The sequence below is a fragment of the Euprymna scolopes genome, chromosome 5, assembly GCF_053919585.1.
Source record: "Euprymna scolopes isolate OS-2025 chromosome 5, ASM5391958v1, whole genome shotgun sequence".
Classification (NCBI taxonomy): Eukaryota; Metazoa; Mollusca; class Cephalopoda; order Sepiida; family Sepiolidae; genus Euprymna; species Euprymna scolopes.
The window spans coordinates 63189790-63210148 of NC_136486.1; the positions used below are offsets into that span (position 1 = coordinate 63189790).

The 20359-nt window shown below is 36.3% G+C and overlaps 1 protein-coding gene across 11 annotated transcripts in view; it reads right to left on the minus strand.

Annotated features, from left to right (window-relative positions):
- Nucleotides 1-4320: 4320 nt before the first annotated feature.
- LOC145276819 (uncharacterized) overlaps nt 4321-20359 on the minus strand; it is a 694204-nt gene continuing 678165 nt past the window's right edge. For 9 of the 11 annotated variants that reach the window (XM_080128165.1, XM_080128161.1, XM_080128163.1 and 6 more), the window contains one exon: nt 4321-8493. In XM_080128165.1, the coding sequence (XP_079984291.1) occupies nt 7360-8475 (1116 nt within the window). In that variant the 5' untranslated portion in view covers nt 8476-8493 and the 3' untranslated portion in view covers nt 4321-7359. Of the gene's footprint in view, nt 8494-11008; nt 11056-20359 lie in introns of all 11 variants that reach the window. The other 2 variants (XM_080128167.1, XM_080128166.1) reach the window with 1 other exon arrangement.

Consider the following 20359-nt stretch of genomic DNA (forward strand, 5'->3'; position numbering starts at 1 on the left):
ACACACATATATATATGATATAAATTTAGTATCTTAAAAATTGTAACACTTGTATTTTATATATATATATATACATATATATATATATATATATATATATATATATATATATATATATATAGTGTTTGTCTAAAAAACAATAACGCCATTGTAATTTTTACAGTTGATTTTATAGATACTATGTAATAAAGTTCTTTATCTTATTATGTTTTTGACTCAAATTTTTATGACATACACAAAAAAAATATATATATATATATATATATATATATATATATATATATGTATATATATGCGCATATATATGTGTATATATGCGTATATATATATATATATATAAATATACATACATATATATGTATTAGCAAAAGTACCCGTCGTTGAGTGGGTTCAAAAACAGCCTACAGAAAATGGACTCTGATTTATGAAAGTATCATAAGTTATGAAAGGAAAGGGTTGTAAATGATAGCTTCGAATTTGGGGGTATCAAAACCAAAGCAAAATATGATGAAAGTAAAAATAAAATAGATAAACCCCATAATTTATTATACCATACCTGTTCACACTTAAACACTTATCACAATATTCTGTGGATGTACATTAAAAAAACCTTGTTAAACTTTGTGCCATATTACCATTCTATGGAGGTCAGGTGCGAACGAACATCCCATAATTTTATTATACCTTATTTCTTCCAACTGAAACATATTTCTCAAAGTATACTTACGCAGATAGATATGAAAAGTATTTATTAAAGTGTGTGCCTATTTCCATTCAATGGAGGCCAGGCGCGAACGCAGACTCCACAATTTTATTATACCATCGCTATTTAAGTTAAAACACTTTTATCAAAGTATTATTATGTACATCTATATCAAAAACACTTGTAAACGTTTTTTTTTTTCATTTTTAAATTTTATATTTCCATACTTTGTGGATCAGGCGCGAACGCAGACCCCACAATTTTAATGAACTACCGTTCTGCAAGATCAAACATACCCATTCCTGTGTCTCGATACATCTTCTATGATTATATGTAATCAGGGTTTTTTTAAATAGTCAACCATATAGGAGCCTATTCGCGACGACTCACACACACATTCAACTTTTTATATGTATATATATATATGTATATATATATATATATATATTTATATATATATATATATATATAGGGGATTAGAACAAGAGGCTTAATAGCAGAGTATATTTTAATGTATTAGTAACTTCATTAATACAACGTTGTAATATAGATATATGATACACTCGATAGGTATATATATCCTAGAGCTATTTTAATATTGAGTAAGATTATTGATAATTTTTATTTAAAATTAAAAATTAAAACTCTTTTTTATAAGGAAGATCAAAACAAAATCAATATATTGTACGATCGTTTCGGAAACGATGCTTTTATTATGATAGACAGTGACTCTTGGACAATAATTTTATGATATAATTTTTTGAAACAAAGTCTCCTCCTCAACAAAAATCATGGGTGTTTATTTTTTAAAGACACCAAAAATAAACCTAGCATTTTTAAATAAGGCAGATGCATCTGGAAAATATGTAAAATCTAAAGGAAAATAGTTAGTTCGTTGATGTTGATAAACAAAGTAAGATAAAATAAAAATAAAGTAAGATAAAATCGGGTTGAACATAAAGGTTAAGTCTGTAAATTCTGAATAATTTTAACTAAAAGTAAATAAAAATAAATACATTTTTATGGCTCGTCTCCTAAAAGTCGTACGTATCATCGCCGATGGATTCATTTGTTAAACATAGTTTATGAATGCTTAATATTTTGATATATGTAAACTTTTCAAGGAGACGCCAATGGAAATATTAACAGTTAAAATCGTTAGTGATGTTAAATTAAAAATCAACTGAGATATTTCAATGACAATGGGGAGATAATTTTACTAAAATAGAAGAAATATATATTCAAACGTTCAAAGGGAGATAACCGCTAATTATTTAATAGTTGAACTTTTAAAATAGTAAATGCATCTTATTGGTAGTAATTAAATAAAATAATATTTTTAAAGATTAGTAATTATAATTTATACATAATTTATAGAACTTATATTAATAAAAATAGTAACATATAAATTCCAAGTAAAATAGATAATAAAATAAAATAGAAAATATCAGATAATATAATAACAATGATAAAATAATAGTTATTAATTTATAAATTATAAAGTTTAAGATATTTTTAAACTGTTCTTTGGAATATAAATATGTCAAATGAAATTTCGTTCCGTTTTAAATTCGGTACATTTTGCATTATGCCCCACTCATCGTTCACATTCGATGGGTATACTAACAAGGAGGTGGGGGTCTATTCCGAAAGTTGTTTTAACCCGGGGAGGTTCGGATGTGTATTCATTGTACGCATACCCGAAAACATAGAAAAGTCGACATTCAAATGTGAAAGGCGACATTCAAATGTAAAAATGTACCAAAAACGTATACCAGCCAGATGAATGAGAACCCATATGAAATATATATGTAGATGATGAAGCTATTGGGGTTGTTCAGATGTTACCTTTGTGATATAACTGGAACAAAGGGTAGAGAAGATGAGTAATTGCAAAAGTTAAAAGTGGATGGTGTGATTATATATTATTTTATTTTTTGGAATCCTTTAAGATGAGGCTTCACAATTTATGTATTTATTTTTTTGCTGACTGTTATCCTCATCTTTATAGTTGTTGTTCTTTCACTACTTTTCGGCCAACTCATCCTCTGGCATTTTTCGTTTAAAATTTAAATTATGTTGTTTTAAACAATAACAAGCGACAATTTGAAAACATTTACACATATAAACAAAAAAACATACAGAACTCCTTACATATAACATAAAAAATTCTCGAATCACGGATATTATACTTTTCTATGTATAAACAATAAACAGATTCTTATCTCGCCTACTTTTATTTTATTATATCATAACTTTTAGGATATAATTTTTATATTCAGGATATCATTCCATCCTAATTTTTCTTCAATTGTTGAAACTTATAAAATTCAAAATAACAGTTTCACATTTTTTATACCTTTAATTATACGTTTTCCCCAGTGTTATTTCTTTTTCTTTACTTTTTTCTAAGGAAACATCGAAGGCATGTTTAGCATTCTACATTTTAATTTTATAACTGTGTTTGCTATCGTAACAATTTCTGAATACGTAAAATCGTGTTTCAAGCTATATTAGATATGGCCTAGCTACAATACGGTAACGAGTTACACTACCTGAAATGGCAAACTCACAAATTGAAACAATGGTTCTTAATTACAAGAACACTAAAGAACACTAATTTCTTTATTTGATACTTTATTTGGAACCGGAAGTTGATAATCTGAAATAACAATTAATAGTTCTGATTTTTGTTTATTTGTAACAAAATTTTATATTAAAATAAAATAAATTATTTTTAGTTTAAATACGTAATTCATATTATTCAATTGTTTACTTGTGAATCATCAATTTTATTCTCTTTTGCTCGATATAGGGTAACAGAGAATTCATAATAAACTATAATCTTGAATGAAGAAAAGAAGGAAATAAAGAAGAGAGAGTTGACCTCGTTTCATTGACGCGTTTAAGTAGAAATACTGACATCTCATAGACCCGATTGTCGCTTTTTCATCATGGCCCAATCGATAAAGAGAGTTATTTGTTTTTTTTTCCTAAATATCTTCTTTCTGCTCTCAGCTAATTTCTTTTATTGTTTTTATTTTTTCTCTCCAGATATCTCGCACAGAGATAAGCTATTATTAGAGGTTTGCGTCATCATTTTGCCACACATACACGTCATAATGAAAAATACCCTCGAAGTTTAAAACCATTTGTGCGTAGTTAAATCTATTAAACTTATTATTGAATCTTTGTTTTTTTTTAAACAAATAGGGGACAAAGCTAAATAATTTGTTTTATTATTACATATCTTACATTACGAGCTAATTTATTACAAACCACACCCACAGTCACAAAATGTTGTGTCCATTACGAAAGCCGTTCTTAACATAGGTATGCTGTGGTGTCAATTCTGGTTGCTTTTCTTACCATGAGGAGGTTGGTGGTTGGACTACAACAAAAAACACCAATCGTACGTTAATTTGTTCCGTGAAGGGGGGATGCTACCACCCAGCAACGCCGGTTAATGTGTCCTATTAAACCTATATATAAAAGTATACATGTGCTCTCAATAGATATTATCATAATAGAATATATGTAATTCAATAAAGACGTATGAATTATTTATATAGTGAAACAATTACAAATATAATAAAAACATCTTTCAAACACAAACAAAATATGACATGAAGTTTAATAATCATAATCAATTGGAAAAACCACAGACATGAAAAAAGTCCCACAGAAATAGTGTAGCAAAAACGAAAAGCATATTATATTAAATTTGAAGATGAGACAACACTGAAAATGAAAAACGATTTATCATTGTTTTACTTTGTTGACAGAATATAATCTAATACAAGGAAATTTTTACATAGACCATCATTTTTCTGAAAAGACAGAGGATTACATGTCAGAATTCAAAGACTTACAATAATAACATTTGTAGATATAGTTAACAGGTGTGTATGTTTTTTTTTGCATACAGGGATGTCTAAATACGGAGGATTGTCATCAAAAAAAGATAGAACGTCTAGTTGTCTTTTTATTCGGCGAGATGTGCGTTTTACTGAAACTGAAATCCAAATAAATATAATAACAATCACGATTTACACAAGGAACTGACTTCTATCTCGTTTGGAATATAAACTATTCTTTGAGGAGTAAACAACAATCATAAGGATGTTTTAAATATGAGATGAGAATTGAAAACAAAATTGTAAATTTCACATATGTCAACCATATATCAGTATTTCGTTCATGCATTACTTGGTAGCAATAATTGTCCTATTTACTTAAATATTTTAAATTTACTGTATTAAAAAATTGCGTTGCCATACACACGGAATATAATAATAAACTATATATAGAAAGTTGTAAAAGGGAATTAGATAGGATTTCAATAAACCATAGAAGAATTTGACAATAAAATAAAACTGAAATAAAATGGTAGATAACCAGAGCGACAACTTCATGAATTTTACTAAGTATTATTAAAAGTGTGTAAACGTAAATCGCAATAAACACCACTTTCATTGGACTCTACTTGGACTCCGATTTTACATAATGTGATACCGGTATCGTTTTCTTTTTACTTTACAAAAGCTCTCAGACAAAGTCTATAATTGTCGTGTTCGTCCTCTAATTGTTCAAATTAGATAAAAGGAATAAAATTAATCGCCTCTTTTATTCAGACAGTTTATTTTCTTCATAATGTAAAATCCGTCTTAATGACACAACATTGTTTGCAATGAAATTTTGATCCCTATCTAGTGTCCCATACCAAATGGAAAATTTGCTCGTCGGTGGGTTTCATATGTTAGACAAATATCGGTATATCATACTATACTGGTATAATGAAATCACCGAAATTATATATATACATATATATATATATATATATATATATATATATATATATATATATTTATATAAATGTATATACATATATATGTATATATAAGTATATATATGCATATATAGATATGTATATATATATATATAAATATATATATGCATATATAGATATGTATATATATAAATATATATATGCATATATGGATATGTATATATATAAATATGTATATATAAATATGTATATGCATTTGTAGACATGTATATATATAAATAGATATATATGCATATATAGATATATATAGATATGTATGTATAAATATGTATATATGCATATATAGATATGTATATATATACATATATGCGCATATATAGATATGTGTATATATATATGCATATATAGATATGTATATGTATATATATATATATATATATATATATATATACACATTTATATATAAACCCAGTGAAAACATTATTGACTGTTGCGTCCAAAGTGCTTGCAGATGCTTACACGGATTTACTGTATGGTGTAGAACAGTTGTCTTTATATAATTACAAAGAGATTTCTGTACCAAAACACATTTTTTTAAACTTTGAATAATTCGTGTCATTAAGTTCTTCTATAATATACTTCAGTCATCATCAGTGCTGAAACAAAAATATATGCTTCCACAATAGCTTATAAGCAAAAACATAAATACTTCCTATAGGTCATATGTTTCTCGAATTTTCCTTCACAAAATATATTTAGAATGTTGCTGACTCCATCAAACATCCAAAGATATCTTTCATTACTTGGAGTTGTAGACATATTATTTATGAACTTGTCGTAAGATCACTTCAGTGTGAAATTTACTGTTTGGTGTTTTACGAGTTTTGTTTTTTTTTTACATGTGCCGACGAGGTCTGATGATTCTAAATATTAGCGATTCAATAGATGTCGCGTCAAAAATTATGCGTAAATATTTCCGAGCGTTTCTGTACCCGACTTTTTTCTATTTAGTTAGGGTAAATACTATCTAAAGAGTGCAGCCACCTCCCAAACGACTCAATGTTCAGAAATTGTCGTCGTTGTTTAGTCCTGTGTATTCTTGTTTTTCTGCAATAGAACTCATATGTTATGGATTACAACCATCATCATATATATCAAATCACGGGTGTGTAGACACGAACCTTGATGGTTTGAAATGTTATTAAAAAATTCCAGCAATGATTTAAAAAATACGTCAACCTTGACGAACACCACGTTTATAACATTATTGTCCAAACTTTCTGAAGGATTAAATCCTGTAGTGTGGACATCTTAAAAAACAAACACTTTTTATTCTCATAGGATTTTAGACTGTTTCTGTATTTTAAAAGCGCTCAACGCTTTATTTCTTCTGTTTATCCCTCATCTCTATCTATATATATATATATATATATATATATCCACTCATGTTTCTATCTTTCTGTGAGTGTATATATATATGTGTGTGTGTGTGTGTATGTGTGTGTGTATTTTTATGTTATTAATAATTTTTCATTTGTAATTATTCTACTATAATTTAAAAAATCACAGATATAGACAAGTATATAATAATATCAATAAATATTATATTATCATTGCAATATTAGTATTCCTTGGGCACACTCAATTAAAATACAAATTGCAATTCATCTGATAACAAAATAGACATTTCGATGTAATCGTTAATTAATTCTTAACATTTTATTTTATTTATCTCTTTGTATATGTACGTTCACATATGCACACATTTTTTACATTTTATAAGAAATCCGCATGTAATAAATTTCCTTTTTAAATACATCCTTCTGAAGATTATTCAATGCATTTTTAATCGTCTGGCTTTATCATATCAAACATATGTCGTGCAACTCTCATTAGTAAGCCGTCCATTTCCGGTCACAATTGAATAGTGGGCTTGCTGTTCATTTGTTAGTGCCTGATATAACTTTACAGGCAACAGGGAACAAACAGCTTTCCTAAACTGTGGTCCTGTTAGACAGTACACAAAGAAATAACATGAGTAATGCGAAAAACACAATTCCTCAATCAGTCTGCGAATTATTAGGAACAAGAAAAAATTTGACCACACGGGGTCAACACGTATTTCGTCGTCGGTGAGTTTAGTATCACCCAAAGGTATACTATTGTTGAGAACGAAAACCAAAGTTACAGGTAGTGTAGTGAAGATGAGATAGAATGACACAGAAAGTAGCGTAATGGTTGAAGCTGCGTTATTACTAGCCGGAGGACCTTGGTTCGGTAGCTGGATTGCATTCGCCTTGGTAATCTTGCGTATCTCAATGATAACTAATATGTTAAAAATGAGTACAGAGAGGGGTACGATGCCAAATAGTAACAATTCCGTTGAAAACACAAACAGGGTCGTAAAGTTTAAGTGTTCTTCGTTCTCGCGATATGTGCATACCTGGAGAGACTGAACATATGTCCAGATGTAGATCTGGACCGATGCTAATGCCGTACTCAAACTAAATAGTCCGGAAACGACGTAGATGGCTCGTTGGACGGTGCAGTATCGTTCTTTATGAAATGGTTTACATACAGCAATCCATCGTTCAACTGTGAAACCCAAAACGAGTAACGGCGTGCTGATCTGTGGGATCATATATACAAAATTGTAAAATCCGCACCAGCCCTGATAAGAAAATGTTTTGATCCCCCAGGCGATTTGCAGCTCACAAATTAAATGTAACACAAGAAAAGTACAATCATTGATGGACAATGCTCCAAGATAAATGGCGGATGAATTGTTTTTCCGTATCCGTCGGTTTAGCCAAATAAATGCTGATATAGGGTTCGTGAAGATTCCAATCACGTACCAAATTGGTGTGATGAAGCGGTCAATGTAGACGACTGACGGGGCGAATGCCATAAATAGTCCCGTTGGCCAGTGATGTCGTTTCAGTACGTCTGTAGCATTGTCAAATTGTGTGCCGTTCAAATCCATCTTCTTTCACGATGAACACTAAAGGAAAAGAAAAGAAAATAAATATATCAAATTTCAATGAATAAACTGTATTCATGACACAGTTAAATGTATATTAAACTATGAGTAGAATGCTTTTCACACATAAGAACATTGATGAGAGTATGCTCGCCTACCTCCATATATATATATATATATATATATATATATATATATATATATATGTCATCCACATACGTTACTGTTTCGCTGTTTCACAACTCATCAGTGCAGCTAGACAGGCAACCGCCTCAAGTTAGGATCGAAACTTAACCGCCCAAATGACAGGCAAGGCTTGTCACTATGGCACTAGCTTATTTTCGATGCAATCTATGTGAATATAACTCTATTTTCTCGCGATATTATATGTGTTTTCTGTTTCTTAGTGACTTCAGGAAAATTATTTAAGGGGATGTAATTTATTTTCAATTTATTCATAAATAGTACACGAAAATCTGTTTAGTTTATAATGAAATGTTCTGTATAGGTGGACATGACTTCATACTAAAATATTTACAAAAGCATGAATACTAAATACACATACTCACTCACATACACATTCACACACACACACACGACACACACACACATATATATGCCACACACACACATATATATATATGTATATACATATATATGCATATATATATATGATACATAAAGTTAAATTTTATTTTGAAAATGCAATTGCTTTTTTAATGTTATAAATGTTCTTGTGAAAATCTTTGCGAACCTCTGTGAATGAAGTTACATAGCTACCCATTCTATTCTCTTTGTAATATTAAAATTGCCGAACTTTTATATCTGGTTCATTAATGTAAGACATTTACCGCAATTAATAATATTTACAGACTAACCATAATAAATTTATATTCTAACAATTCCTGCAATTTACATACTTTCAGACAATGCTGTAGACCGAGGGATGCTCTTTAAGCTGTAAAATTCTTATTTTGAACAAAATTTCCACCAATACGTGCATAAAGGACTGTAAACAAATTTTGCTTATTCCTCTCTTGCGTTTTATAAGTTATCTTGCTAAAATTAACAATTAATTTAAATTCCCTTTTTTTTTGTTTTTTGATTACGTAAAATACTTTTTGGAAGTTAGTCCCTTCAGACTACATTTTGGACGTGCCTTATTATCGTTGACGTAGGTGATATCCGTTTTGCTTTCTCATAAGCGTCTGCATTGCATTTTAGATTTAAAATGTAAATAAAAACATGAAGCGTTTATAAAGAGAAACCCCCTATTGACATCCTTCCAATTTTCTCATACTTTTTCACGTCAATTTATCAGAATAAATCAACAGTTTGCTCTAAACAAGACATACTATATTTAATTGATTGACTTTAATAATTATCTAACAATATCGTAGACCCAAAATACTGGTGATAAAGACACGTTTTAAATAACTTTTCTTTTTTTTTTGTCATGACAAATTTTCAGTTGTAGGATGGAAATATTTGAGTAACTTTTAAAAGTATTAACGATGTGAAAATAAATATTTGAACTTGTAACTTGGTAATTGGAAAATGAATTGTAAAAAAACTGATATTCTCTACGAAGCTGAAGGTTTGATCTTCAGTGTCAGCGACTGAAAATACATTTGCGAATTACTTAGGACCTCTATCCAGTCATGGCTGATGGAATCAGAGAAAACTATCCCCGTAAAGTAAACAAAGGGATCCGCTCGAAATTCCACCCAAACTCCTGAGTTCGACAAAAACATTTTCGAGTTCGACAAGATTCACCTGAAGAAGGCCGGGGGTTATAATCGACCGAAACGTTGTGTAAATCACACTCAAGATGGAAAGAAATAGTCTGATGAAACCAAATAATACAGGTTTTTATGTTTTATGTGAAATGAAATCACGCACAACTATGTTATCTATTATTCAGATAATATTGAACAATATCTTTAATCAATACAGTTCTTTCAATGGTTAATATAATTTGAGTGCAAACGAAAATCAAACAATATTCTTGGTAATAATAGACTAAAAAATAATACATTAATCTTGAACAATTGTCGATTTATCGAATGAGCTGGGTTTGACTTTCAAATTTCATCTAAATGGCGCAGTTTATTTGACTTTGATCTTTTATAGTAGACAGGTAATACTATTTGGAGTAAAGTGGAACATATTTCTATGAAGACGTCTATCTCTTTAGTTCTCTTTATTGATATCTCTATATATGTTTGTTATACTCTTTAGCCCAGCCAAATGCTTTCTAGCTTCAAATATGCAGACAAATCTCTTAAGATAATAGATTCTTCGCGGAAAATGAGAACATAATTAGACTTAAAGTATGACCATATTTTATAATATTTTACCTAGTAACTCTCAGGATATGAATACTCGTCATTTTATGTACACATTTTTTTAATCAGGTCTAAAGGAAGTTAGAAAAATATTTCAATTGGTCAAATTTTTAAAACCGGGTGAAAATCCAGTCTTTTGAATGATTAATCGACAGTTATAAAAGTAAAAAAGAATAAATTATATTTACAGGGTTTCCTTGTTTGCAAATTAAGTGTCCACGATAGAATTGAAACTCTGAAATATATTAATTATACATAAATAGTAAGTTTCAGTTGTTTTCCGTACTTCTTTTGATGTATTAGAATTATTTGTTCGAGATACTGAGTAATTATGCAGAAGAATTGAATAGAAAAATAAATTCAAAAGTATATATTAAAAATATATATATATATCCGGCGTTAAAATAAGATGTGACGTTTGAAACAGTCTTCAATGTGTATCCTGGGTGTGACCATGTCTTAAGTAGGAATGTTATTTAATATAGTAAAACGAGTAGGCCGGAGTAGCTTCTTTATAAGTTTGTAAAACATAAATTGATTACACAGGATTCGATGGGAATTCAGTTTCACCACAGTTCACAAAATGTAGGTATTTATAAAAATCTGGAAGACATTTTGATTTCTATTATACACTGTCCTTCTAGCACTATTACTTATTTCTCTTCGTCTTCATTTCCTTTCTTACACAAATATGTTCTTCTCTGCTGCATTTTATTCTATATTATATATTTTCTTTCCAATTTACTTATTTCAGTAGATTTATATGTAATTCCAAAATATTCACAAAGTCGAACCACTGCGATGTTTTAATAACTATTCTCACTTCTTCCGCTTTCTGTTCGTTACGTTGATCATACCTTCTGATTTGTTTCATTTTTTTTCTATTATTTGTTTTTCATTTTTTTTAATAAAACAATATGTCATTACTCGCAAATCTTTCCCAATACTTCCTAGGTGTTTAATCCTATATATAATAATTTGATTGTAGAAATAACCCTCTGGACCAAAATAACGTAGGTTTGAAACAACAAATGCCGCGTACAAATTCGTTAAGTCTACCGTATCTCATCTAACCCCAATATGCCTTTTCTGACACATCCAGGTATTTTAATAAAATTCTAGATTACATTCGAGGAGCTACACCAGCACTATCGCATTAACCTATAGCGGACGTAGTCCCGATTTCCATCCAATTACTAAAGTCCTCCTACCGATCCCAGTAAACACCGCAGGTTATTACACACATGGTAACAGTATTGTGGTTGCACCCCTAGTAACTGATTCATAAAATAATAGCACAAACGTTAAATTCCCGTTCAACGATTTGAAAAAAAGAGTCTCCCTTAAAACATTACAACTTTTCTCATAGTCTTAGAAGAAAAAGAGCCCTTATTCCAGATTACAATCCTATAAACCTAAACGAACGGGCAGGAGCTAATCTAATATGGCGTCTAAAGATACCCGATGCCAGCATTTTACATTAAATTAGCCGCTTCTCTATTCTCCTCTATTCATCTCTCTCTCTCTCTTTCTCTCTCTTTATGTGTATACTGAGAGAGAGAGAGAATGAGTGAGTGAGAGAGAGAAGGAGATCTGCTTTGTTTATATTCAAACACGGAAACAAACCGAGTGATACATGTATAGATAGATAGATAGAGAGAGAGAGAGATAGAGAGAGAGAGACTGGCAGATAGCCGTATATATTATAGAAACTTTTCTTTTCATTTGACATTAGCGAAATGAAACGAACAACCTTTTTGCTTTTTTGTGTTGTATTTTTAGTTGCTTAGTTTTTTTGTTTTTTTTTTACAATAGTTGACCAAATCAAAACCGACCAACAGTCAAAAATAACTGGCGGCATTTGAAAAAGCTTACTTTGTTTCCTACTTACATTTTTCTTGTTATGACGACTTTTTCTGCTTTTAGACTACGCTGAAAACGATCACCGTATTAAAATACTCCGCAAATAAATACTTTACATGTTATATAGTTATAACTGGTATAAGTGATGTGAATTATTTGACTAAATGAAATAAAATACATTAAAACACAAAACTTATCCATGTAGGTGAAAAAGTAAATTATCTTGCCTTTGTCACTTTTTTATTGTTGGCTTCTCTTAGCAGAACGTACCGAAGGTACTGAATTAATTAATAAAATAGGAAATGAACAAAAATATAAAAACAATTTTAAAAAATCTATTTTTTACGGACAGTGCTTGCTCAATATTTTTACTACACCACCTCTCTCCACCTGATTTTGACAACGGGGACATGGGGCATCAATTCCGATAGATGTGCTTACCAGGTGGAGATGAGGGGGTTATTCCCAAAGCTGTTCGTGACATGAGAAGGTTGGGGGTTGGCAGCAATAACAAGAGCAACACAATATTTTTTCCTTCATAAGAAGCTTAATTTTGGAAAAAGCCAATAATACTCGCATGTACATGTCTAAGATATAATATGAATTAAAACCATTTTAACAATCATGCAACGCACGACGGCCTGCCAGTATATATATATATATATATATATATATATATATATATATATATATATATATATATATATATATGTATATATATGCATATATATATGTATATATATGTATATATATATATATATATATATATATATATATTAGTTATAAAATATATATGGCGATTAAGCTACACTGAGTTTTCCGCGTTTCAGCCACTCTAGGACTCTTCAGGCTGAAGAGTCGTAGAATGGATGAAACGTGGAATATATATATATATATATATATATATATATATATATATATATATTTGAATAAGGGAGTAGTCACCAACAATGTGTATTTTTTAACATTATTTTATTATTCCGTGTCTTGGTTTTTCATTGAGAATTATGTTTGGATCATTGTAATAATGTTTTTAAGACATTGAAATCATTTTTATGCGCGTTTCAGATGGTCTGTGATGCGTCCTCGTCAGAAATTATTTTCAAATGTGTTGGAGATGTAAAAATGGGGATTTTCGTAGTTAATTTAAAGTTTTTCCAAGGGGTGGAGGCTTGTAAGTGTTTATTATTCATTGGTATGCTCAATTTTTATTGCTCTTTTATTGGGCTTGTCCAGGGAGACTTTGACCTGGCTGTAGTCGCTATCTCTTTCTGCTAATGTTTTTTTCTTTTGTTTTAGGGTGGAGTAGGGTGTGTGTGTGTGTGTGTTTATGTGTGTGTGCGCGTGTGTGTGCGTGTGTGTGTTTGTTTTATTGGTTTGGGAATGTGTACATTGTTTTATAGTATTTGGGGGTTATTTGCTTCCTTAGGAAGATGGCTGTGATCCGAGCTCGTTACTAATGTGTATGTGTGGGGAGGGGGGACTGGCTCTTCTGAAATAAGGTTAGGGTTGCTTTCATTCTATTTTGATATTTATTTTTTGGATTCTTGGAATTTAGTATTGTGATTTTTCGTTTTAGTCTTTTCGGGTATTCCTTATATTATGTTTGTTTAGAAAGATGGGTGCATTTAAAATAAGGGATGTTTTAATGTTTCTATTTATTTGTCTCCCCATGTGGGTATGGCCAGACCCATGATCGGTTCCTAGTGTGGGGAAGATTTTGTTCCTCAAAAGGGGGCATTGGAGGGGGTATAGGTATGGGAGGAGGATGATAGTCGTTTCAGTCATGAGGGGGTTCTCCTCCACTGACTGAGGAGGGAGCGAGGTGTTGGAACAGATATTATACTATGGTTTGTAGGTGTCTCCTAGTGTTGTTGGTTTCGAGGTTAAGTAGGGTTGGTATTGTTCAGTGTGTTGTATTAGAGATAGGGGTGCTATGTCTGTGTGTGGTTGTATGTGCGCACGTGTGTGTGTTTTAATGTGTCGGTTCTGATTTATGTGTGGGCGTGTATATGTGTATGTGTATGGGTGTGCATGCGAGTGTACCTTGCATTTCATGTTTTTGTGTGATAGTATAAAGTTCTGTTCAGTTCAGGAGTGAATCTGGTGATGAAGCTTTTTTCTACTGCACAACCTTTGTCTGCTTCCTTTAAAACTAAGTTGTTATTGTGTTGGATTTTTTAAGTGCTTGATTTTGTTTTCGTTAAAAGAAAACCCCACCAGTAATGTAACACGAAAACAAAATCAAGCACTTAAAAAATCCAACACAATAACAACTTAGTTATAAAGGAAGCAGACAAAGGTTGTGCAGTAGTTATAATGAATAAGAACTTCTATTAAACAAAAATGTCAGAATCACTAGGGAACGAAAATTATTACAAACCAATTAGCTCTAACATAGACGACACAACCATATCTAAAATAACAAAACTCTGCACAGCATACAATAGTACATTAACTAAAAAAGAAAAATACCTCCTTACAAACTTCACAACAAAAACAAACATCTTCTATGGGCTACCCAAAATACACAAATATAACCAGGAAAGACATGCCATCAACATACAAAAGTCGGAATACGTAAGCACCTCAAACCCCAACGACCTCACATTCAGACCCATAGTAGCAGGACCATCATGCCCAACAAGAAGACTTAGCAACCTCATAGATATACTATAACAGCCCTTTACCAACCTAGTCAGAAGTTTTGTAAGAGATAACACTGTAAGAGTATCTTGTGTAGTTTCCGACGTGTAGGAGACGAGGAGTCTCGTCGTGCGCGACGAAGCGTTTCACTGAAAACCACGGCAACACACAGCGAACCAACAAACAATGACAGCCACGGCGCGAAGGTAATTAACAAAGCTCAGCTGACTGCACGAATAGAAACGGACCCCAACGGTAACTAACGGAACCCAACGGTCACTGTACTGATCGCCACGAACGTCAGAACCCGACTGCTTCGCACCTCCAATGGACCGATTTTTATTCCTCAAGATGGCCTAGCTAATTTGCATCCCCGCGAGATCTCGCGCGATCCTGCGAGATTCCGTCTCTAATAAAAGCAGGCAGGCGCCATCTTGGAACTCTTTCTTCCGCTGCCCCGACCACAGGATCAGCCACCACCCCGCACGCCAGGCACACACGGACCCTCTTCCGCCGAGGGCTACGGTTAGTCTCACACTCCCCCCTGGTCTCCAGATCACATACGTGACACGGCGGACGTGGCCGTTTGATTCTAGCACTCCTGCGGAGAGGTATTGCCGGGACTTCCTCATCGGAGCTCTCAGAAGTGGCATCGGAAGCATCAGCATCAGCATTAGAGCTCGCAGTTGAGTCATCAGGTTCGTGGGTCACAGGTTGGATCCATCGCTCATCGTCGGATGACTCGCTCCTTCCACTGCTCGCAGTTGAGTCACCAGGTTCGTGGGGCACGGGTTGGATCCATCGCTCATCGTCGGATGACTCGCTACTTCCACTGCTCGCCGATTGGTCAGCGCTTAGAGCGGGCCGGACATCCCTTACGTGGCGCGGAGTATCATCGACTAGTATGGCCTGTTCACTGATGACGCCGGTGACCCGCCCCCTCCAAAAGCTGATGGTGCACCGGCCGCCGGGTGGCTTCACCCAGACGGTGTCTCCCACTTGGTACGTCCCCTGGGGTTCTCGTTGGTCGGGTAGACACACTTCAACGTCCTTGACGCGCACGTGGTAGTGATGAATTGCATCAGCGGGCGCACTGCCGCCAGTCACGGCGTCCTTAGGTGTTGTATCTGTAAACCGCCTCCGCGATCGTACACTTCTTCCTGGCCGCGATTCTCTTCACGGTTCGGTGGCACCGCTCCGCTATGCCGTTGCCGCTCGGCACATACGCGCATCGGTGTCTAAGGCGGATCCCCCAGTTGTCCATAAAATGCCTGAATTCCCTGCTGCAGAACGCCGTGTCGTTATCCGTGAGGATCTCCTCAGGCGGCCCCCTTTCGTAGAATATCGATTCCAATTCGTGGATGACACTGGTGGAATCCTGCCTCGCTAATGGCGCCAAATCGCGAACCTCGTTGGCCCGCAGTCTATCAGCGTGAAGAAATGTTGGCTGCCGTAGTGGGTTATATCCATACCCAACCGACTCCAGGTCGCGTCCACTCCTAGCTGTCCTTTCCGCCATCTGGCTGGGGCGGGGTCGATGGACTGGCACGTTTGGCACTCCCTGACCACTGCTCTTACTGCGCTTTTTGGTATTGATGGTCTAGCCAACTTCACAAAGTAGTAGGTCCGTTGTACTCCGGGGTGCTCACTGTCGTGATGTATCTTCCTGATTTCGTCCTCCTCGACGGAGGCAGCACACAGAGGCAATGGATTAGCTTCTTTCTTCATAGCCTCATACCATCTCCGTGGTACCCGAGTGAGCTTGTCGGCGAGGTTGTAGTCCGAGGTGACGAGCACTACGTCTACGGACAGGTTGTACTCCGTCACCAGTTTTTTCACTGTCTCCGGCCTCCGTCTTATCAGCATTTCGCTGGCTGCCTTGGTGCGTGCCCTGGCCTTGCTCGTGAGTGTGTCCGACACCCAGTGGTGCACGCAAAGTGAGTCAGTGTGCACACGCAGTTTCTTCACTTCCCATTAAAGTGCCAGGTTAATGCCCTTAATTACAGCGTCGAGTTCTGCCAGGTTGATTTGGGCAGCATCATTCGCCGGTCGCAGCCAGCAGGCATCCTCAACTACGGCCCCATCTTTCTCCAAAACTACACCGATCGCTAGAGAACTTGCGTCCACCCACACGCTCAGTTCGTCTCCCTGCATGCACCAGTCCCCTGTGGTGGGGTCATTCTTTTTCACACTAGCGACGGTCTCCTTTAACATTCGAACCAATATTTCGTCGGTTATCTCATCGTCCCAGCCTTTGGTGACCGCATTTGCCCTCCTTTTTATGACGCCTGTCGCCGCACGAACCCATCCGCATACTGGAAGGTGCCCCACAAGTTTCCCGCACAGGGAGAACACGGCACGTGTTGTGTAAACGTCGGGTACGTCGAGAACTGCGGTTCCACGCCTCCACTTCAGGATCCCTCGCTCCTCTTGAACGCTCAAGCCCAATACGCGGGCGCCATCCTCAAGCTGCTCAGAGTCCTTGCAGTTTAGACCAAACTCGGCAAGTTTGGATCTTACGCGCGAAGATGACACGATATCTTCGTTCACGTATATATCGTCAATGTACGCCGATGTTCCCTTTCTGATTCATTCTTCTTGTGACAACACGGCATTGACGATAGCCTTCATTATCTGGGGTGCTACGTTTAGCCCAAATCCGAATCGCGTAAGACAGTATCTCTTCCCGGAAAACATCACTGTCTGGAAAGGACACATCGCCTCGCCGATCCGGACCTGCAAGTATGCTTTTCTCAAGTCCAGTAGGGACACATTGGACCCCTGCCGACGCCACTCTCGCAGCTTGCTGGCACAGACGTCGGCGTCCGCTGTGAACGCATCAACGTGCGCATTCAACTCGCGGTAGTCCATTACCGGCCTCACCTTTGACTTGTTAGGTTGGGCAACTGCCATCAGCGGTATCAGGCCCTTGGAGGGTCCAAGTTTGTCGTAGGGGTATGGAATCAGCCAACCGTTCTTAATCCATTCACGGAGCTCGCTTTCGTATGCAGGTCTTATCTGGTCGGGCATACGGTACTCTGCCACTTTGTTTTGTAGTTTGGCCGGTTCCTTGTCTTCTGACCACCCCCAAGTGGCGGTTCACGCCTTCTGTTGGTCGTCGAACTCCGCACTGAAGTCCGGCTGGTCGACTCTTAGTGCTGCGCACACCGGGGGCCTATCCTGAAACATCGTAGCCTAGCAACAGGTCGAAACTCAGCGGCTTTTCGCGTGTCACCAGCGCTTCGACGTTGGCCGAGTTTCCAGTTCTTGTGCGAATGTGCACCACACCCACGCCGCAACACATTCGTATTTTTCCAGTAATGGTAGTTATCCTGACGTTTTTCTTTTTCCACGCCCGACAGAAGTCCGCACACACTAGAGTGCGGGAGCAACCGGAATCAAGGAGGGCTGAACATAACGTGTCATTAACTCGGACCTAAATGACAGGGACCGCCTTGTTTATTTTCTGTTCGGGGAAGAGGTTGGCATTGGCACCTTGTCCCCGTCCCTGTTTCCCGCACAGTCTCGGGCCATGTGCCCAGTCTTGTTACAGCGGTAGCAGCGAACAGTCGTCGACCGCCTGCTACAATTTCTTGCCATGTGGCCCCGCCCGTTGCATCTGTAGCAGATGACATCACCTTGTGGGCTGGGACCCTGAGACGGTCCTTCGCCACTTGGTGGGGCCTGTGCGACGGCGACTACCGGTTCCTGCACCGTCGAGTCATCCTTCATTATTTTCCTGGCTCTGTCCACTAGGTCACTCAGCGGTAGTGAGGACATAGTAGAGGTTGCTCGCAGGAGCTGCTTTGCTCCAGCGGGGAGTCTTGACAGGAATTTGTAGGCTAGGGCCCTCTCGCGAAGACCGCCGAACAACACCGTCAACTTCTTAAGCTCGGCGAGATACACGTCCACAGTTTCGCCCAAGCGTATATACCTCGTCTCAAACTGCTCCCATGCAGTAGCGGGGTCAGTGGCGAACGCCCTGTACAACGCCGCCTTAATACTCGAGTAGTCACACTTCTCCTCAGCGCTGAGTTGCTGATATACAGCGAAGGCCCCGTCGGTCAGCCGCAGAGGAATCACGCGCTCGATATTTTTCACGCCGGACAACTGACAATGTAACTCGACCTTCTCAACCTGGCTGAGTACCGGGTCGGATCCGTCGAATTCCGGTATCAACTTTAGATCGAACCTATCAGCCATTGAAGAAAAGATAACCAAGTTCGGAGTGGGGGGGGCGAAATAGCTTGTAAGAGTATCTTGTGTAGTTTCCGACGTGTAGGAGACGGGGAGTCTCGTCGTGGGCGACGAAGCGTTTCACTGAAGAACCACGACAACACACAGCGAACCAACAAACAATGACAGCCACGGCGCGAAGGTAATTAACAAAGCTCAACTGACTGCACGAATAGAAACGGACCCCAACGGTAACTAACGGAACCCAACGGTCACTGTACTGATCGCCACGAACGTCAGAACCCGACTGCCTCGCACCTCCAATGGACCGATTTTTATTCCTCAAGATGGCCTAGCTAATTTGCATCCCCCCGAGATCTCGCACGATCCTGCGAGATTCCGTCTCTAATAAAAGCAGGCAAGCGCCATCTTGGAACTCTTTCTTCCGCTGTTCCGACGACAGGATCAGCCACCACGCCGCACGCCAGGCACATACGGACCCTCTTGCGCCGAGAGCTACGGTTAGTCTCACAAACACACACTTCCATTAGCTCCCTACCACAAAAAGTAGACGATGGGACTATACTAGTCACATTCGATGTTAGAAGCCTATATAGCAATATCCCACACAATATAGGAAAAGAAGTTATCGCATATTGGATTGACTAACATACACAGACTTTACACCCCAGATTCAATAAACAATTCGTGATTGATAGCATCGACATAATCCTCAATAACAACTCCTTCCAATTCAATAAAGACAACTACATCCAAATACGAGGCACAGCAATGGGTACCAAAATGGCACCGACATATGCCACCCTTACACTCGCCTTCCTAGAAGAGACCCT